Below are 18914 nucleotides of genomic sequence, written 5' to 3'. Positions count from 1 at the left end.
GCCACAGCTAAGTGATTAATTAGGCAATTCCCTTTTTATTCTTTGTATTAAGCCCCTTTGAGCCCTTCTTAGCTCCCCTTGAAGAAGGATGGTTCAGGGTGGAAGAACCTGACAGGATCCCTACCACCCATCTTCCCCCTTTTATCCTTTTTTGGTTGTTTTTGTATTTTCTCCATTCTATTTAATTCTGCCCTCCCCTGTTCTTTCCCTGGGAATCTCTTCTCCCCTGCTCTAGCTCGACTTCTCCCATCTCAAAGCTGACCGCTACCAGCCTCACCTCCTCAGAGTGAAATCATGAAGGTGGTGAACCTGAAGCAAGCCATTTTGCAAGCCTGGAAGGAGCGATGGAGCGACTACCAGTGGGCAATCAACATGAAGAAATTCTTTCCCAAAGGAGCCACCTGGGACATTCTCAACCTAGCAGGTCTCAAGTAAAGTAGCAAAGAAGGATGGGAGGGCTAAACCCAGAAGAATTGTAACCACACAGTCTTACTTTACTCCCTTGCAGAAGCCCTACTGGAGCAGGCCATGATTGGACCTTCCCCCAATCCTCTCATCCTGTCCTACCTGAAGTATGCCATTAGTTCCCAGGTAAACTGCCCCAGCTATTCCAGAGAAGGTAAAAAACTTGGAGTACAATTGTCAGCTCACACTTTCTAGGTGATTTTGTTTAAACACACCACTTCTCTGAGCCTCAATTTTCAGAATAATGCTTCATTGGTTATGATGAATATTACATTAACTTTTTCTATCAATAAATATTTAGAAGTGCTTATATGTGCCAGACTGTGCTCCAGGCATCTGACTGTGAACAAGATCTGATCCGAGCACCCAAAGAATTCACTGGGTAATACAGACTAAATAAGCAGTAGGTCACAGGATGGACTAAGACAGAGTACTATGAGAGTGTATGGGAGTATATGCGAGGGGCACCTAATCCAGACTGAGCAAGCAGGATGGATGTGATATTTAAACCAAGACATGAATGTTGAGTAGGAGTTAGCCAGGCAGAATGATTAGGGTACAAAGCAAAAGCATTTACAAAGGCTGGGGGACAAAAATCATATGGTGTTTAGAAGCTGAAAATAATAAGGTTTGGCTAGAGCAGCCATTTTCATCTCAGGATCTTTTATACTCTTAAAAATTATCAAGACTCCCACAGAAGATTTGTTTATATGTGCTATCAATTCATATTTATCATTTTAGAAATTAAATTTTAAAATATTCATGTGTTTGAAATTAACAAAAAATAAACCCTTTACATATTATTATAAATAACATTTTAATGAGAAGTAACTATATTTTCTAAAGCAACAAAAAAATTAGTGAGGAAAGTTGCATTGTTGTACATTTTTACAAATCTTTTTAATGTCTGGTTTAATAGAAGACAGTGGAAATCTCATATCTGCTTCTGCATTCAGTTGTTGCAATAGGCTGTTTTGGTTGAAGTATATGAAGAAAATCTGGCCTCACACGTCAGATACTTAGTTTAAAAAGGGAAGAATATTTTATTAAGCTTTTCAGATAAATGATGTTTTTCTTTGATATTACACTAAAATTTAACAGGTAACGTGAAACTAGATCAACAAACTTTTTGTACTGTTGCATTACCATTGATCTCTCTCTTGCTTTTTGAATAGATCTTTTACCCATGCATGCCCGATTTTGTAATATTCTGAATTGGTCATTTGGAAAATATTCATTACCAAGTTATACAAATACTCTAATTATTGACACATTTAATTATATAATATTATTACATGTTTTGGAGTCTGTGGGACATTTCACTGTAAAATTGTGAGAGAATAAGGGTGAAAAGGTAGATCACATCTTAGTAGTACTTTAATAATAGTTTTGACCTCACAGATCCCAGGAGGTCCCTTGACCATATTTTGGTAACTGCTGGGCTAGCACTTCAAGGAGACCGGTGTAGAAAGAGAGAAGATAGAGGATAGCTCATAAAGAACCTGTGGGTGATGCTAATGAATTTGGATTTCATGTTAGGGTGATGAGTAATTAAACAGTTTTAAGTGAAGGAATGTTGTGATAGCATGTATTTATATGTACATATATATGCACACACATATATAAATTTAACATGCAAAAAAATGTACGTATCTTAAGATTAATTCAGTGAGTTTCAGCTGTTGTATATATCCATTTCATTAACATCCAAAATAAGATACAGAACATTTCCATTCTCCTAGAAAGTTCCCTTGTGCCTCATTCTGGTCCATCCTCCTACAACCACTAAATGTTTTCTATCACCTTGGATTTCCAAACAGATGGACAGTTGGCTTAATTGTCTTTATTGGATAAGCCATTCTTTGTCATCTGTAAATTGCCTTATAGACAAGGGTCCATTTCTAGACATTCTAGTATATTTCATTAATATATTTGCACCAGTACTTTACTTTTATAATTACTATACCTTTATAATATGTTTGGTATTTGGCTAGGCAAAGCTTCCTGTAGTTGTTCTGTTTTCCGGGAATTTCTTGGCTGTTTTCAGGCTTATTTATTTATTTATTTATTTGGCAGATGAATTTTAGAATCAATTTGTTAAGTTCCTTTGAATTTTATTATAATTTGATTGGGATTTCCTTGACTTTGTGGATTTGGGGAATTTGTGGACTAATTTTAGAAAAATCCCTCTGGTTGTAGTTTGAAGAATGAGTTGGAGGGGTATAAGACAGAAGGCAAGGAGGCCATTTAATTTGGCAAATTTTTTCTATAAAGGGCCAGATTAGTAAATACTTTGTGCTTTGCAAGTTATATGGCCTCTTTTGTCACCACTATTTCTGTCATTATAGCTTGAAAGCAGATATAGATAATATGTAAATTAATGGGCATGCCTGTGTTCTTATTTATAAAAAAAGGCAATGAGCCAAATGTGGCTTGCAAGCCATAGTTTTCCATGATTTAGGCTATTGTAATGATTCAGGTAAGAGATGATACTAGCATAGACTTGGGAAGTAGTAGTAGGGAAAAAAGATGAGTTCAAGAACAATTTTGGAAGTGGCATTTAGAGGATTTGGTCATTAACTGGATGAGAGGCATGGGAAGAAATCAGGCTAGTGTCTAGGTTTCTGGTTTGGAGGACTAGATGAATGATGGATTGTAGGGAGACAGTGGGTGTAGAGTAGAACTGTTGTTATGGTTGGGATGCAGATGAGGGGTAGATATGACGTTTGATTTTGGCCTTGTTAGGTTTAAGGTGCCTGTATGGGCTATCAGAGAAGATCCTCTGTAGGCAGCTGAACATAAATGTTCGGAACTCAGAAGGAGAGTCTAGACTAGAGCTGTTGATTGAGGAGTCATCAACTGCAGATGGTAATTGAAGCTGTAAGCATGGATGAGATTGCCCAGAGAGAGTGTGGAGAATGAGCAAGGAAGTGAATGACCCAAGCCAAGTTCCTGAGGAATGCATCCCATTTAAGGAACACACAGGAAAAGAATTCCATATAGAAGTCTGCAAAGAAGGGGTCAGTGAGGAGAGAAGAAAAGCAAGAGAGGGTGGTATCAAAAAAGCCCAGCAAGGAAGGAGAGAAGTGAAGAATGAAGAGGTATTTCCTGGTGTCACATGCTGCTGGGAGATCAGAATCAAGAAGTGTTCATGGGGCTTAACAACAAGAGTTTGTTGATGAGTTTAATGAGAAGATTCATGCAGTGGGAAGGACAGAAGTGATTGGAGTGGGTTGAATTGCGAACGGAAGGTAAGGAGGTCGAGACGATGAGTGTGGAGAACTCATGCCTGTGAAGAGCAGGAGAGAGAGGGTGGTAGTTAATTAGAAATGTTGGATCTGCGGGAAGTTCCTTTAAAAATAGAAGAATCTTGAGATGTGTAAACACTGATGGGAAGGGCAAAAAGGAGAAAGAGGCTGAAGTAACAGTAAGAGAAAAATGAATATACATTAAAAACCTTAATGACTTACAAAGTGCTATGCAAAATTAGTAATTTATTCTTCCTTCAGAGTCAAGAGGCTCTTTGGTCCAGTGCTGTGCATGTAGAGCGCAATTAGGAGCAGTTGAATCTGAAAAGCAGAGGAGATTAGAGAGCAACTGTGGGGTCAGTCTGGGCTGGCCAGGTGTGCATTGGGCTGCACAGAGAGTCTCTACCCTTAGTCTGGTGGTAGTTTAGAGCTTTTACGTTGATAGATATATTAAGACTGGAATGGGTTAAATCTTTCTGTGAAAAACAGTTCAGCATGTGGAAAGTATTTTGAAGTCTCTGGAGTAGAAGTGCTTTATTGTTACTGTTAGCAAAAATTACTGAACAGAATTCTGAATTAAGAGACCACATATACTCATTGTAACTAATGTCATCCCTTAGAACATACAGAAATGGGGGTTTCTCTTCTGATAGTTAAAGGTCAAGTTCTAGTGGGACCATCCAGCTCCCCCTTCAGGTTGGTATCCTGCAAGGTTCAGTTCTCTGCCAAGCTCTTGCTATGGGGACATCAGTTATAAATAAACAAACACTCGCCCGGAACGTTATGGTCATCCTGCCTAGGCAGGCTCCCAACTTTCTGATCACTGTCAGACACTAGCATTGGCTTCACACTACGTCCTGCTGAGAGTGACACTAAACACTAATTGTGTATTTAAGTCCTCTATGTGTTTTGCACCTGTTTATCCAAGAATGCTAGTTAAAGATATCTGAACAGAGAATAGTCTGTTCACATGATGAAGAAATTGGACATGGGAGGCATTGCCATGCACGTAAAATTCACCATACTAAGGTCATTGAGGCTGACTTAGCTTTCTTTAATCTTTGGAAATTTCTATTCTAGTGAAGGTAACTCATGAGGCAGGTAATTATCTTGTTAGTTTCTGTCATTGTGTTCTGTTTTATTTTGGTGTATTTTGCCACTGATTTTGAGTATACGATTCTAACTTTTCTATAGTATTATTCATTTTATCAGCATGCTAGAATATTTTTTTCATGTAACAACTTAAAAGACTTTCTGTAGGGTTTAATTTCATTCAGGATAACATTTCTTTTGAACCACATCTTCAATCTTTCAGTGATGAGTAGGTTTTATTAATAGAAATTCGTTTTAAGGTGAATTTTTTCCAGAATGTTAGTTACTAGAATTCCTTAATGCAAAGCAATAAAACTGGAGGATCTACCATCTACTAGGCCCCAGGCTAGGTTCCAGAGAAACATATATAAATTCAACACTATTTCCGTTCTCAGGAAGCTCACTCTTGGAATTTCTCAAAACATATTTTGGAAAAACTTGTTAAATGAGATTTCTTAGTCAGATAAGATTGAAAAGTATTGCTGGCTTCATCTTTAGTCATCTTAGCAATTCTCATCTTATATGAGTGTATTGTGGCTAAGAGAAGTATTATAGCAAAGAAAGCTCTTTAGTAAAAGAACCGTTACTTAAAAAAGCTCTTTATATGTTTATTTCAGAGTTTTTCAAATTCATATCATGCAGAAGCTCTGTGTGTGCATAAATTTTTTTTTGGTAGAAAACAAGTTTGTTTTTATTTTTTTTGAAACAAATATATGCAATAAATATAAAAAGTTTTAAATTTAATAAATAGAATCTAGGTAATGGGTATACATGTTTCACCGCAAATTTCTTTCAACTGCTTTATGTTGGAAAATTTTATAATAAAATGTTGGGGAAAATCAATAGATATATTAGAAAGTAGAATTTGATAAGTCTCCCCAAATGAGCTGTGCAGTGTTTTTTGTTGACTTTTAGATATTCAACTTATTGTTTCAAGGAGAGAGATCTGGAGATGTCTCACTCTACCATGTTTCTGACGTCACTCCTAAAATTTCTTTTAATTAAAATTTTTTTCAATTGCAGTTGACATTCAATATTGTATTATAAAATTTCTTAACATCTTTAGGAACCTTTGAACACCATCATCCAGTAGAACTTTCTAGAATTATAGAAATATTCTGTATCTGCACTGACTAAGACAGTAGCCACTAGCCACATGTGGCTGTTAAGTGCTTGAAATGCAGCTAGTATGACTAAAGAACTGAATTTTAAATTTTGTAAAACTTTAAAGTTAAAAAGCCACTTGAAGCTAGGAGCATTCTTATTGGAGAATGCAGCTTTGGAAGTTACTTTGGGAAATGCTGATATAAGGGTGTATTTTTACTTATTCATTCTACAAACATTATCACCAAGTTAATGAGGATCACTGAGTAAAAGTATCCTTGTCCTCAAGGAGCTCCTAGTTTGCTGGGGGCAGCAGGCACCTGCTGTGTGATGATTGGCATAAGGGGATTACTTTGGAGCACAGAGGAAGGATTTCAGCTTTGGGTGGGAGGTTGAGTTGGTCAGAGAAGGTATCCTGGAGGAGTCCTAGAAAATAAGACCTAGAGAAATGAGTAAGAGTGTATAATGATATTCACTGCCTATTTCAAGGTGCAGGTACTACTGAGTCTTTGCAGGAAATGTGTGATTATCTCTAGTATTTGTCCAAATGAAATCACTCTTGATAGAAATTGTAGGAGTAAAGGAACATAACCTGACTCTTTTCCATTCTTTTGTCCGCTGGCAGTCAGTTAAACTTGCATATAGTGGGCAGTGAGTGGCATGTGAACGTGAGACATGTCACCTTCGAATACCCCCAAATCATCTTCTCAGTAGGTTTATGCTTATGATGTCATTTGTGGTAAGCCTGTTAAAAGGAGGAACGGGGACAATGCCTAGTGTTACTGCCTCTCTATTAATGGGTTGAAGAAGGCCTCTGAAAGGGGTTAAGGTTTTAGGAGAGCTGCAGCAGCTCTAAGTATTAGCGTTTGTTCCTCTCAGCTGTGGGACACTAGTCATCTGAACGTTTATTTTTCTTCTTTCCCTCCAGATGGTGTCCTACTCCTCTGTCCTCACAGCTATCAGTAAGGTATGACCGTTGCCACTCACAAGCTAGGTAGGGGGCAGGGGGTTAGAGATATAGTTGTGACAGAGGGAGCCCCACCTCCTTGACTGCTCTGATCATGTGACCACTGAGGCTGGCCAGGCAGCACATGATGTCTCTGGCTGGCATTGCTGTCTTCCATTGGAGGGAGGAGCATCCTGGGAAGTGGGGGCTGGCAATTTAGGAGCCAGTTGCCAATGTTGAAAGAACTCCAAGTCTGAAACCCGAGGTGGATGGAAAGATGATCAGGAATCCTAATGTCCCATCTGCTTCATTTGTGAGACTAGGGGTTGACTGGGGCATTCCGTAGCATCACCACTGTTCTTTCCACAGTTTGATGACTTTTCCCGAGACCTGTGTGTCCAGGCTTTGCTGGATATCATGGACATGTTCTGTGACCGACTAAGGTAATGGCAAGGGTGGGAGGCCGCATTACTTAATGTAAAGGAAAAGCCCCAAGTGTATAGACTTGAACCCAGCTCTAGGTTCCTGCACTTCTTCCAAACTGCTCATCTGCACTCACCCATCCCCATCCTTTTCTATTTATTTCCTTAGGACAAAAATGCTTCTAGATTTGGAGTGGCTCATTTGAAATCTTGTCCAGTGGAAGCCTATGGGGCTGTTTTCCCTGAGACTTTGCTAGTTTCCCAACTCTCTTCTCTAGTAGCGGAGTTCCAGGCACTCTGGAGAACATAGGTGTGGGTCAGATTTCAGCCTTTGGAGCAGAGACTGATTTTGCATCCTTTCCTGGTAGCTGTCACGGCAAAGCAGAGGAGTGTATCGGGCTGTGCCGGGCCCTTCTCAGCGCCCTCCACTGGCTGCTGCGCTGCACCGCAGCCTCTGCAGAGCGGCTCCAGGAGGGGCTGGAGGCTGGCACTCCCGCCACTGGGGAGAAGCAGCTTGCCATGTGCCTGCAGCGCCTGGAGAAGACCCTCAGCAGCACCAAGAACCGGGCCCTGCTCCACATCGCCAAACTTGAGGAGGCCTGTATGTGCCCTAGTTCCCCTGAGTCCCACCTGCCACTTCTCCCATAGTCAGTTCTTTAATTGAGAGGGGAGAGGCAGGATGGCATCCCACTTTTTTCCAGGAGGATCTGAAATCATCCCACTTCCTTTTTTTTCTCCCCATAAGCATTGCATACATCCCAGGGACTTGGGCAGGGTGGCACCCGAGCCAATCAACCAACAGGTATTTACTGAGCATTATTGTATGCCCAGCACTGTGCCAGGTGCTGGGGTTGGGGGGCGGGGGGCTTCTGAAGCAGCATGTGGCAGGGTCCCTGCCCTCAACCAGCGTACATGCTAGTGGGGAGCAAGACTAGTATGTAATATATATGGAAAAAATTAGAGGATAAGACAAGCACACTATCCATCCTTGTGTTTGTCTCCCTGTTACTGATCATCTGAAAAAAAAATTGTTTCTTGTGCTTGAGCATTGCCTAAAACACCCCTTTAAACACTAGACCTGTCAGCTGTCAGGCCTGCTGTGCCATGTACCCCTTGACTCAAGCATACATGTTAAATGTTGAAACCCTCTGGAGCCTGAGGTCAGACAGATCACCTAGTGGGAGGGAAGATTCTGTATTCTGGGCATGGGCCTGAAGGCTACAATCTTGCCGTGGCTTCGGACCACCTAAGGATCTCTTGTTCTCCCCACAATGCGAATGCTGGAATGGGTTACCCCCAGGTCTTCAGGACCAGGTTGAAGAACTTGTTATAGGATTACTATATTTATTACTTCTCAAAATAGGGTTTATTGCCTGTGAAAAGTCCAGAAAGGTGACCGCTATGTAAAAATGAGCTATGACAATTTCTTATCTATCTTGAGCATTCAAAAATGTTTGTTGGCTGAAAAATGAATGGATATTTAACTTAATTTTAATGGATCTCAGGTCATATCTTTTTGGTTTTTCTCCCGTGTGCTATGTGGAGGTTAATGGGCTAGTTAGTGCCATTATTCATCATTTGACCCTCTGGAATTGTAACTAGGATAAGTGACTTATATTTAAATGCTAAAGCATGCAGTATAGACCATGAGTTCAGGCATCTAGGAGGAGAGATCAATGGGTTGGACCAGTTGGGTAAGTTGGGCTTGAACAGAGACTTGAAGGGTAGTGAGAGTTGGAGGGTGCAGATGAGTAGAAGGGGCATTTTAGAAGGGAGAGCAGCTAGAGCAGAGGCCCAGACAGGGAGTGGATGAACACGGAAGGCTGTGGAGGAGTCCAGCTTGACTGGGGTGGAAAGCGATGGCCACTTGCAAGGGCAGCTCACTCCAGAAGTGATTTGTAACTGCCTCCCAATTTGGGCTGCTGGGCTCCACCACTCCACCTCCCAGCCCCTGCCTCTGCCTCTGCCTGTGTTAGGACACACTTAGTTTCTAAAGTCAGCTGCACGATGCCCTAGAAGTCAGGCCTCTGGGGATAGTTTCTAGGGGCTTCACTGTTGGTATGTACTCCCCTTATAGAAACAGTGCATGCTGCCCCCAGGCCCCCAGTCTTCATGTCACCTTTAAGGGAAGCCTCTCTGCTTGGTTTTGTGGGCTCGGGGTGCCAAAGGCCAGGAGTTAAGGGCCAGTCTCTCACTCTCCTCTAGTTCCCATCAGTTTCTACATTTCCTTCTTTTCTGCCAGCCTCCTGGACAGCCATTGAGCATTCTCTCTTGAAGCTTGGGGAAATCCTGGCCAATCTTAGCAACCCCCAGCTCCGGAGCCAGGCTGAGAAGTGTGGCACACTCATTAGGAGGTACCTGGCTCCCAAGGCGATTGGGGTGAAGGAAGAGGTGAAAGGCCCTGGGAGGGGATGGGATCATGTGGCACCTGGTCCTGACCCTTCTGCTCTCACCTCCTCTCCAACTCTTTCTAGCTGACCAAACACTGTTCCCCATACATCTTTCCCCTCAGCATTCCCACCATGCTGTCTGTGCACTCTGAGCAGCCACACAAAACTGGCTTCCCCACCGTCCACGCACTGGTCCTGCTTGAGGGCACCATGAACCTGACAGGCGAGACACAGCCCCTGGTGGAACAGCTCATGATGGTGAAACGCATGCAGGTGGGAGGGCCAGAGTTGCATCTCTGTCTCCAAGGCAGCCGACCATTTGGGGGCAGGAGGGAGGATTCTTCTGGTCTTTCCAGGAGAAACAGGGTTTCTCCTATTTGTGGTGGACAGTGGACCCCAGACCCGCACGGCTTGGCCATCTCACCTTATGTCCTAGTTCTCACAGTGAGAGTGGGGAGAAATGTCTGCTTCGCAGTCTCTGACCTAACCTGATCCCCAGGGGTCTGCAGACGATGCAGGGTGGATGGGGCACCCCTTATGCCTCACCCTCGGGTCTTCCCACAGCATATCCCCACCCCGCTTTTTGTCCTGGAGATCTGGAAAGCTTGCCTTGTGGGGCTCATCGAGTCTCCTGAGGGTACAGAAGAGCTCAAGTGGACAGCTTTCACTTTCCTCAAGGTACCTGGGACGTGAGAGGAGCAGAGAGCAGATTAGGAATGGTTCTCAGGAAAAGCAGTGTCACTCTGGAACTTTGCCCCATGTTCCTCCCCGCTGGCCTCATGCCCAGGCTTCCAGATCCCCCAGCGCAAGTTTCCATCGATTATTTTGTCCAAAAGTCCCAGGGCCATATTTAGTCCACTTGGCAGGCCTCAGCTGTTTTTGATCGCACAGGTGCTGTTCAGCTCAGTTGTCATCCAGATTGGTGCAGGGCAGTTATGGGAGCCAGGGAATTGGGCCCCAGGCTTTGAAGCAGGGTCCCTGTGTCCCGTAGGCTGAGGGTACCAGGTGCTCAAGTACCTGTCAGCTTCCTGATTTGGCTCCAAGGATGCTTTCACTTCCAGGGCAAGTGTTCCCATCTCTCTGCCCAGAGCAGGGGGCCAGAGGGGATGCCTTTAGTTCTGCGTGAAAGAGAAGAACTGTGCTTCCTGTTTTTCCTCCTCTAGATTCCACAGGTTTTGGTAAAATTGAAGAAATACTCTCATGGGGACAAGGTGAGTTGAAGAAATGAGATGAGGCAGGGCATGGTAGCAGGTAAATTCTTGTTTCCACCTTGGAGAAACAAGGGTAAAGGAGGGGTCACGTATGCCCTAGCTGGGCAGTTGTGCAGTCTTGTGCCTGGGGGAAGGGAAGCAGGTGTGTACCTATCTGCGGGCATCATGCACAGGCACCCAGTCTCCAGACAGAAGGCAGCGCGGCTGCTCAGGAGGCAAGGTTGCCTGAGAAGATTAGGGCCAGGGTGGCCATGCAGAGAACAGTGGTGCCCCATGCTTCTCCCCGTCTAGTCACTAGAAGCCAGTGGGTTGGAATGGCCGATTTGTAGGTGTTTATATCCATAGAGTGTCCTTATGAGCCCACATCACAGTTGGGAGTGTGGAGAAGAACATAGAAGCCAGATGGCAGTTTCTGGCCCTTTATAGGACTTTACCGAAGATGTCAATTGTGCTTTTGAGTTCCTGCTGAAGCTCACACCCTTGCTGGACAAAGCTGACCAGCGCTGCAAGTACGAACTCCCCTGCTCACCCTTCCCACTCTACTGGAAGGTGTTCTGGGCTCTTCCACTCCTCTTCTGTGCCAGATAAACCTCAAGGGACCGTCTCTCCTTGTTCACTGTCCTTGGCTAGAACAGGAGGCAACAGCCGTGTAGTGGCCAAGTGCCCGAGCCCCTCTACCCTCTGCCTTCCCTCCGGCACTCTAAACAGTCTTCATCCTAAAGGAGGGAGGATACCGGGCTGGGACCCATTGCTCCTGCTCTGTGCCCAGTCGCCTCATCATCTTTTCCCCTCACAGCTGTGACTTTACAGACTTCCTCCTCCAAGAATGTAGGAAGCAGGGGCTTCTGTCTGAAGCCAGTGTGAACAACCTTATGGCCAAGCGGTAAGTGTGAGTCCCCTTGGGCCAGTCTAGGGACCCTTTGCCCTCCCTCTCTCATGTCCAGACTGGGCTGCTGGGTGCCTTTTCTTCTCCCGTGTAGAGTTTAGGTTGCAGGTGACTGGCACCAGGCCTAGGGTTACCAGGAATAGGAAACACTGATTTCTGTAGACCAGGGTTTTGCTCTGTTAGATTCTGCACTCTTAACTCTCAGCCTCCTTTGTGATCAAAGCCAAAGTTATAAATCTTCCTTTGATTTTAAACTTTCAAAATAGATGTAATAACCAATGACAAACTGAAGCAATTGCAATATTGAATACGCTTTCATAAACGTCACACTGACACCAAAGGTTCTTATGCGCCTCCCACCTTCACTGTGCGCTGCTTCTGGGGCCCGACTAGGGACCATGTCAGGAATTAATCTTTATTCCTCTTCTCTTGGCCTACTGGTTATGGCCACAGTGCAGTAGACCGAGAGCATGCACCCCAGCCAAAAGCAGGAGAAAACGCCAACATTCAGCCCAATCCTGGGCTGATCCTCCGCGCAGAGCCCACTGTCACTAACATCCTCAAGGTGAGTGGGCCCTTCGCCACCAGGATCATCTCTTCTCGCTTTCCAATTTTCCCTCTATTTCCAGATAAATAAGTGAGGCTATACAATTCTCTGCTGGTTTTTGTGCATAGTTACTTTGGAAATAGAGAAAAGGGGAAGGCAAGGGAAGCCAGCATGGAAAACTAATGTTTGTTGAGCATCACTTGTAAGCCAGGCACTGTGGTAGGTGCTTTCACTTAGGTTGTCTCATGTGGAAACAAAGGAGACTTGTAGCAGTGACATTGCCCACCCCAACCCCAACCCCATCATCCTAATTTAGTTGAGAGGGATGGATCGGAAAGCAAGGATAGATTTTAGGAACTGTTTTTCAGATTGGAATCCGAAAGACATAGATTAAATTGCAGGTCACGGTGTACTGTTTAATGGAGACAGAGAGAGACTGTGGCTAGGCTGTATCTGGTGGGGGGGGGTCTTCAGTGTTCTTCAGGACTTGATTTCCTGTCGTGTTCCCAGACGATGGATGCAGACCACTCCAAGTCCCCAGAGGGGCTGCTGGGGGTCCTGGGCCACATGCTCTCCGGGAAGAGTCTGGATTTGTTGCTGGCTGCAGCCGCAGCCACTGGGAAGCTTAAGTCCTTCGCTCGGAAATTCATCAAGTAAGGAAGGATCGGGGAGGTGTTCCTAAAGGAGGAGTTAGCAGGATAGGGATGAGGCCCTGAGGTCTGGGTCTCTCCATACATACCTAGTCCAAAGCAGAACATCCCAGCTGGAGACTCTGGGAGGGGCCCAGTTGTTTGGACATGAAGCCTCTTTTCAGCTGAAGATAAAGTAAAGGCATCTGAGGGGGTGACAACATTAAACAGTTGGTGTGGAGGGATTTGGTGTGTGCCCAGTTATTAATCAGGGCCTCTCAAATTTTATTGACTTTTTTTGGTTGACCTGGAATTGGATACGTAGAACATTGTTCTGTTCAGCAAGCCATCTTCTAGGCCTTGGAAATCTTTTAAAAATTAAGAGTTCTTTGTTCTGTAGCCATGGTGTTCATCTTGAGCTTAACATGTAATTCCGACTCTACTGCCTCTCCGAGTAGGTTTTGTCACCTTGACCCCAGCTGTTGTTCAGCCCTTGCCCTAGTCGATGTGACTTGTTTTCAATTCCTTCCACAGTTTGAATGAATTCACGACACATGGCAGTGAAGAGAGCAGTAAGTCAACTCTGTGATTCCCCAGGGCTGGTCGGCACTGAAAGAGGGGTGCAGAGGGAGCGCTTGGGATGGAAAAGGGTGCTTTCGCTCATCCTGGGAGGCTGTTTTCTCCCTTGAGCAATGACTAATGAAGCTTTTGGAGACATTTGAGAGAGGGCAATGCTGGGAAAGGGTTTCTCCATAACCACCCCTTTGTCATTCTCTCTCCTCATGATTTGGTTGGATATTGGCGGGGCAGGGTGGGGGTGGGGGAGCAGGCAGGGAGGATTGAAGGAAGGTATCAGGAGTCTTTGATTCCAAGGAAGGGATGATGTCCCAATTGAGACTCAAGAAAAGGATTCTGAGCCTCAGAGCTTTGAAGAAGCCACTTGGTTTCTGACCTTCCTTGAGGTGAATCCTGATCCCCTCCTAACCCAGACAAGGGCATCAGGCCCCTGCTCTAGCTGCTGGCTCAGCCTTTTCATTCTTCACAGCCAAAGCAGCCCCAGTTCGAGCCTTACTTTTTGACATCTCCTTCCTTATGCTGTGCCATGTGGCCCAGACCTATGGCTCAGAGGTGAGTGAAAAGAAAGCGGGGGATTAGGGGCACTAAGCGGGTGGAGCAAAGGGGAAGAAAGCAACCAATATCTCTCCACACCTCACCCCCTACCCACTTTCAGTCACCCAAGTCCACTACTTGTGCTGGCTACAGAAATCAGGTGCCCAACCTGGAGAAGTCAATAGATGTTCCCCTGGTCACATCCCTAATCCTTCAGTGCCACATTCACACCAACCACTAGGTGGCAGCATAACCCTCATCTTTCTCATTTAGACCACTTTATCCCCACTTCTTCAGGCTGGGAAGGGAAAAGCAGCAGGGGCAGGAAAGTGAGGTGCAGGGTGCTGTACTATCCCTTCTCGGCTGGTCACCCTTCCCTGCCTTTTTTTCCAGGTGATTCTGTCCGAGTCGAGCACAGGAGCAGAGGTGCCCTTCTTTGAGACCTGGATACAGACATGCATGCCCGAGGAGGGCAAAATCCTGAACCCTGATCACCCCTGCTTCCGGCCTGACTCCACCAAAGTGGAGTCTCTCGTGGCCCTGCTCAACAACTCCTCTGAGATGAAGCTGGTGTCAGTGGCCTGGGCTCCCACTCAAGGGTGGTGGTGGGGACAGCACCAAGTCCCTCTCAGCCCGTTTCATGCTCCCCTGTGGTGATTTTCCTCCTGCCTTCACCTCCTTGCAGGCAGATGAATTGGCACGAAGCCTGTCTCAGCATTTCAGCGGCCATCTTGGAAATCCTCAATGCCTGGGAGAATGGCGTACTGGCCTTCGAGTCCATCCAGGTAGCCTCACCTTTCCAGCAACCTTCTCTCTTCCCTAGGACACAGAGCCAGTCTTTGATAGCTCGTTATATTTTGTAAGAACAAAAAGACCCTTAATCCAGGAGCTCATGTTTGGATGTTGATCTTCCTTATAATCATCATCTTAGCCACTCCTTCCTACCCAGGCAAAGGTAACTTAGGGAAAATCAAACTTGTGGTAAAAAGAGGTGTGGAATGTGGCCCAGGATTCCACTTGTTGCACTTAATTGCTCTCAGAGGATGGGGATAGGGATAGCCAGGGGAGGGGAGATAGTGGCCCCAGTCACCGTTTTTCCCTCTCTCAGAAAATCACAGATAATATCAAGGGAAAGGTGTGCAGTCTGGCAGTGTGTGCTGTGGCTTGGCTTGTGGCCCATGTGCGGATGCTGGGGCTGGATGAGCGTGAGAAGTCGCTGCAGATGATCCGCCAGCTGGCAGGGCCACTGTATAGTGAGAACACCCTGCAGTTCTACAATGAGAGGTCAGTCACCCGGCCCCTCCCTTCTGGAACCCCACAGGTCTGTCGTGAGAAGTCGGCACCTCCAGTTACCAGTATTTCCCTCGTCTCTTCCCTTCCTGAACACGCTGCTCACTTGCTCACTCACTTAATCACTCACATTCTTGCTCACATATTCACTCGCTGACTCAGCAACAGTTAGTGTGTATCTCTGTGCCAGGAGTGTTTCTAATCCGGGATCTGCTGTGTCCCAGAATACAGACCCCAAACAAACCCTCAGGGAGGTCCAGTTTTCTAGCTTGCCTGAAGAACAAAGTGATTATCCTAGTGTGTCACTGTCTAGGAACTATGAGCCTGTCTGTAGATTTTGTAGGCCTTGGACCTACCCACCCCACCTTACATCCCCTTACATCTTACCTGACTATCTTTTGTGACATTTTTCTGCTTTGGTTTTTCAGGGGCTTGGAGAACCTCCCTGGTGACTTTAGCTATGATGAGTTCAGTGGTATTGGTTCATTCACCCATTCAATAGCTTTTTTTTTCCTTGTGGTAAAAAAATTCATAATAAAATCTTCCATCTTAACCATTTTTAAGTGTACAGTTCAGTAATGTTAAGTACATTTATATTTTTATGAAACATCTCCAGAATTTTCATCTTGGAAATCTGAAACTTTACCTATTAGGCAGCAATTCACCTGTTTCTCCCTACCCCCAGCTTCTTATAACTTCATTCTGTTTTTTGTTTCTATGAATCTGACTCCCTTAGGTACCCTTTGTACGTGGTATCATACAGTATTTGTCTTTTAGTGATTAGCATAGTTCATTTCGTACAGTGTCCCCAAGGTTTATCCATATCATAGCACATGTCAGAATTTCTTTATTTTTTAAGGCTGAATAATATTCTATTGTATGTATATGCCATGTTCTGCTTATCCATTTATCAGCTGATGGACGCAGGAGTGTCTACCATCTCTTGGGTGTTGTGAATAGTGCTGCCATTAACATGGCTACGAACCAACTGGTGAGTTATGAGTGATGACTCACGAGGTAGCCATTAGGATTTCTTAGAAGGGAGAAGTGGAAGATCGAGCTGAAATGAGGGTGAGGAGGATCCGTGAAATCTCATCTCCTCTTTTTCCCTTGCCTCCTTTCTTTCTTTCCTCATCATCTTCCTCCCAACAAGTAATGGAGTGTTTCCTCTCCATTCTAAGTACCCCGATTCTGATCTGGGTGAGGAGTAGTGGGAAATCTGTGTCTCTACCATGCAGGTGGAAAAAGTGGCTCGGAAAGGCACAGCGACTTTCCCAGAGCCACTTACCATTCCAGGAGCAGTTAGCACCCAGACTCGGGTCTGTATTCACGGTCAAGGAATCTTCATGAGAAAATCCCTGGATATACGTTTATGTTTGCCCAGCTACCGAGGGCCGGGAAGAGGCCTATGGGGAAGACTTTGGGCCCTTGTCCTGGAAGTAACAGTTTACTTTGGGAGGAGGCCAAGGCTGGGTGGGGACACCCCTCAAGTATTCAGCTCAGGGGGAAGTGATTGTATTTATTTATGTCAGGATTGGCAAGGCCAGGCCTGGGGGATGGCAGAAGATGGAGAGAGAAAACATGAACATATTGCTGGAATTACTGGGGGGAGGAGAGCTCCTCGCACAATAGGCTTTGTGTCTAGCAGGTGAGAGTACTGCCAGGAGCAGAACTGGTAGGGTCAGGTCTGCTAGGGGTTTGCGGCTTCCTCTTGTCTCCTTCCTCAGCATAGAATGGGGTTAATTCCCCAGAAATATTTCCGTAATCCAAGTCCTGGGAAAAGTCTGGCCTAGATATTTTTTCCTCTCTCCAGCCTGGCTCTTGAACCCAATGTTGCCTGAGCTTCAGGTCCTCTCCCCCTCCCTCAGGGTAGTGATCATGAGCTCGATCCTGGAGCATATGTGTGCTGACGTGCTACAGCAGACAGCTACACAGATCAAGTTCCCATCCCCGGGTATGGACACGATGCCCTACTGGAACCTGCTACCCCCTAAGCGGCCCATCAAGGAGGTGCTGACAGACATATTTGCCAAGGTGCTGGAGAAAGGATGGGTGGACAGTCGCTCCATCCACATCTTTGACACCTTGCTGCACATGGGAGGCGTCTACTGGTTCTGCAACAACCTAATTAAGGTACCTAGGGTGGGTGGGTGTGAGCCAGAACCATGGGCTGAGTGAGCAGGTATCTCAGGCTCCAGGAGACACCTATAGGATGACACTCAGTCCCCTCCTCTGACTTCCCAGCACTCAGCCTGGTCAGCAAGGCCTCTCTGAGAGGCCTCTTAAATGCAGCGAGAAGATTCCTAGGAATACAGAGGCTGGTCCTGGCCTGGAAAGTTCCTGGACTCTGAGGGGAGCTGCCTCCTCCGGTAGCTCCGGCCAGAGGCTCTGAGCCACAGGGAGGGCTGGAGCAGCAGCTGGGGTTCCCTGTGTGCCTTCCCGGAGAGCCGGGCTGGAGTGGCAGGGATGTCAGAGCACCGCAGTCAGGGCCTCTAGCTCCTAAATCCCTCCTCACGTGCCCTTCTAGGAGCTGTTAAAGGAGACGCGGAAGGAGCACACTCTGCGGGCAGTAGAGCTGCTCTACTCTATCTTCTGTCTGGACATGCAGCAGGTGACACTGGTCCTGCTGGGCCACATCCTGCCTGGCCTGCTCACCGACTCCTCCAAGTGGCACAGCCTCATGGACCCCCCTGGCACTGCTCTTGCCAAGTAGGATTCTCTGCAGAGCCTCAAGACCCTGCAGCCCCAAGTCGGGTGCCCTTACCCGGGGTCACCTAGGGAAGCTGGGCTGAGCGGAGGCCCTGTCAGACGGGGCCTGATCACCACTGGCACAGAAACCCCCTTTGGAGCCCCTCTAATTTTACTTCTTTTCCTGGAACCCTTCTCCAGGTTGGCTGTCTGGTGTGCCCTAAGTTCCTATTCCTCCCACAAGGGTCAGGCATCCTCCCGCCAAAAGAAGAGACACCGTGAAGACATCGAGGTAGGGGATGCCTCTGTTTGCTTGTTTATATGTTTGTGCAGCAGACATTTCCTGAGCCCTTTCTGGTAAGAGGCTCCTTCCCAGGCAAAGGCAGTTAGGCACCTCCCTGCCCCTGGGTAACCTGTTAGTCACTCGTCTGCAGGGTTAACTGTGCAAGTGGATCTCAGGAGGCTTGTTGAAGTGGGCAAGGAGAGGGACTGAGATGCAGGGGGAAGATGACTTCACTAAAGATGCTGACTGAGGCCTGTGTGGACTTGGCGCTTCCCCACTCCGATCTGCGCTCGGTCCTCTTACCCGATAACGGGAATTTGGGGGATCGAAGAATGGGTGATCATGAATCTCCTGCCCTCCAGGATTATATCAGCCTCTTCCCCTTGGATGACATGCAGCCCTCGAAGCTGATGCGACTTCTGAGCTCCAACGAGGAAGATGCCAACAGTCCCAGTGAGTGTGTGCACAGGAGTGGGGCGGGCCACTTCCTTTCTTGGAAACTCCTGCCTCAGCTATTAGCACCAGTCGGCAGCTGTAGGCATCCTTGTTGGCTGGTCAGAGAGGGTGTGGCAGTTTGTCCCTTTTCGTCTCCTGTAGGCTGGT

General features: G+C 46.1%; 1 protein-coding gene and 1 non-coding gene across 5 annotated transcripts in view; both read left to right on the top strand.

Annotated features, from left to right (window-relative positions):
• Positions 1-18914, top strand: part of MED24 (mediator complex subunit 24) — a 28525-nt gene that overhangs the window by 7517 nt on the left and 2094 nt on the right. For 2 of the 4 annotated variants that reach the window (XM_016164692.2, XM_016164691.2), the window contains exons 2-24: positions 236-424; positions 509-591; positions 6838-6876; positions 7225-7298; positions 7646-7878; positions 8023-8079; positions 9520-9631; positions 9790-9940; positions 10232-10345; positions 10831-10878; positions 11305-11387; positions 11675-11761; positions 12218-12329; positions 12822-12964; positions 13475-13512; positions 13986-14068; positions 14444-14622; positions 14736-14835; positions 15159-15334; positions 17209-17473; positions 17868-18049; positions 18230-18320; positions 18674-18764. In XM_016164692.2, coding sequence (XP_016020178.1) covers positions 295-424; positions 509-591; positions 6838-6876; positions 7225-7298; positions 7646-7878; positions 8023-8079; positions 9520-9631; positions 9790-9940; positions 10232-10345; positions 10831-10878; positions 11305-11387; positions 11675-11761; positions 12218-12329; positions 12822-12964; positions 13475-13512; positions 13986-14068; positions 14444-14622; positions 14736-14835; positions 15159-15334; positions 17209-17473; positions 17868-18049; positions 18230-18320; positions 18674-18764 — 2671 coding nt within the window. In that variant the 5' untranslated portion in view covers positions 236-294. Of the gene's footprint in view, positions 1-235; positions 425-508; positions 620-6837; positions 6877-7224; positions 7299-7645; positions 7879-8022; positions 8080-9519; positions 9632-9789; positions 9941-10231; positions 10346-10830; positions 10879-11304; positions 11388-11674; positions 11762-12217; positions 12330-12821; positions 12965-13474; positions 13513-13985; positions 14069-14443; positions 14623-14735; positions 14836-15158; positions 15335-17208; positions 17474-17867; positions 18050-18229; positions 18321-18673; positions 18765-18914 lie in introns of those variants that run through there. The other 2 variants (XM_016164693.2, XM_016164694.2) reach the window with 2 other exon arrangements.
• Positions 13804-13907, top strand: LOC118604468. Its single transcript, XR_004951769.1, has one exon. It is a non-coding gene; the product is annotated as a small nucleolar RNA SNORD124 (small nucleolar RNA).

This window comes from Rousettus aegyptiacus, unplaced genomic scaffold (assembly GCF_014176215.1).
Source record: "Rousettus aegyptiacus isolate mRouAeg1 unplaced genomic scaffold, mRouAeg1.p scaffold_m13_p_6, whole genome shotgun sequence".
Taxonomy (NCBI): domain Eukaryota; kingdom Metazoa; phylum Chordata; class Mammalia; order Chiroptera; family Pteropodidae; genus Rousettus; species Rousettus aegyptiacus.
The sequence above is the reverse complement of the archived record's forward strand: the minus strand, read 5'-3'. Positions and strand labels throughout refer to the sequence as shown.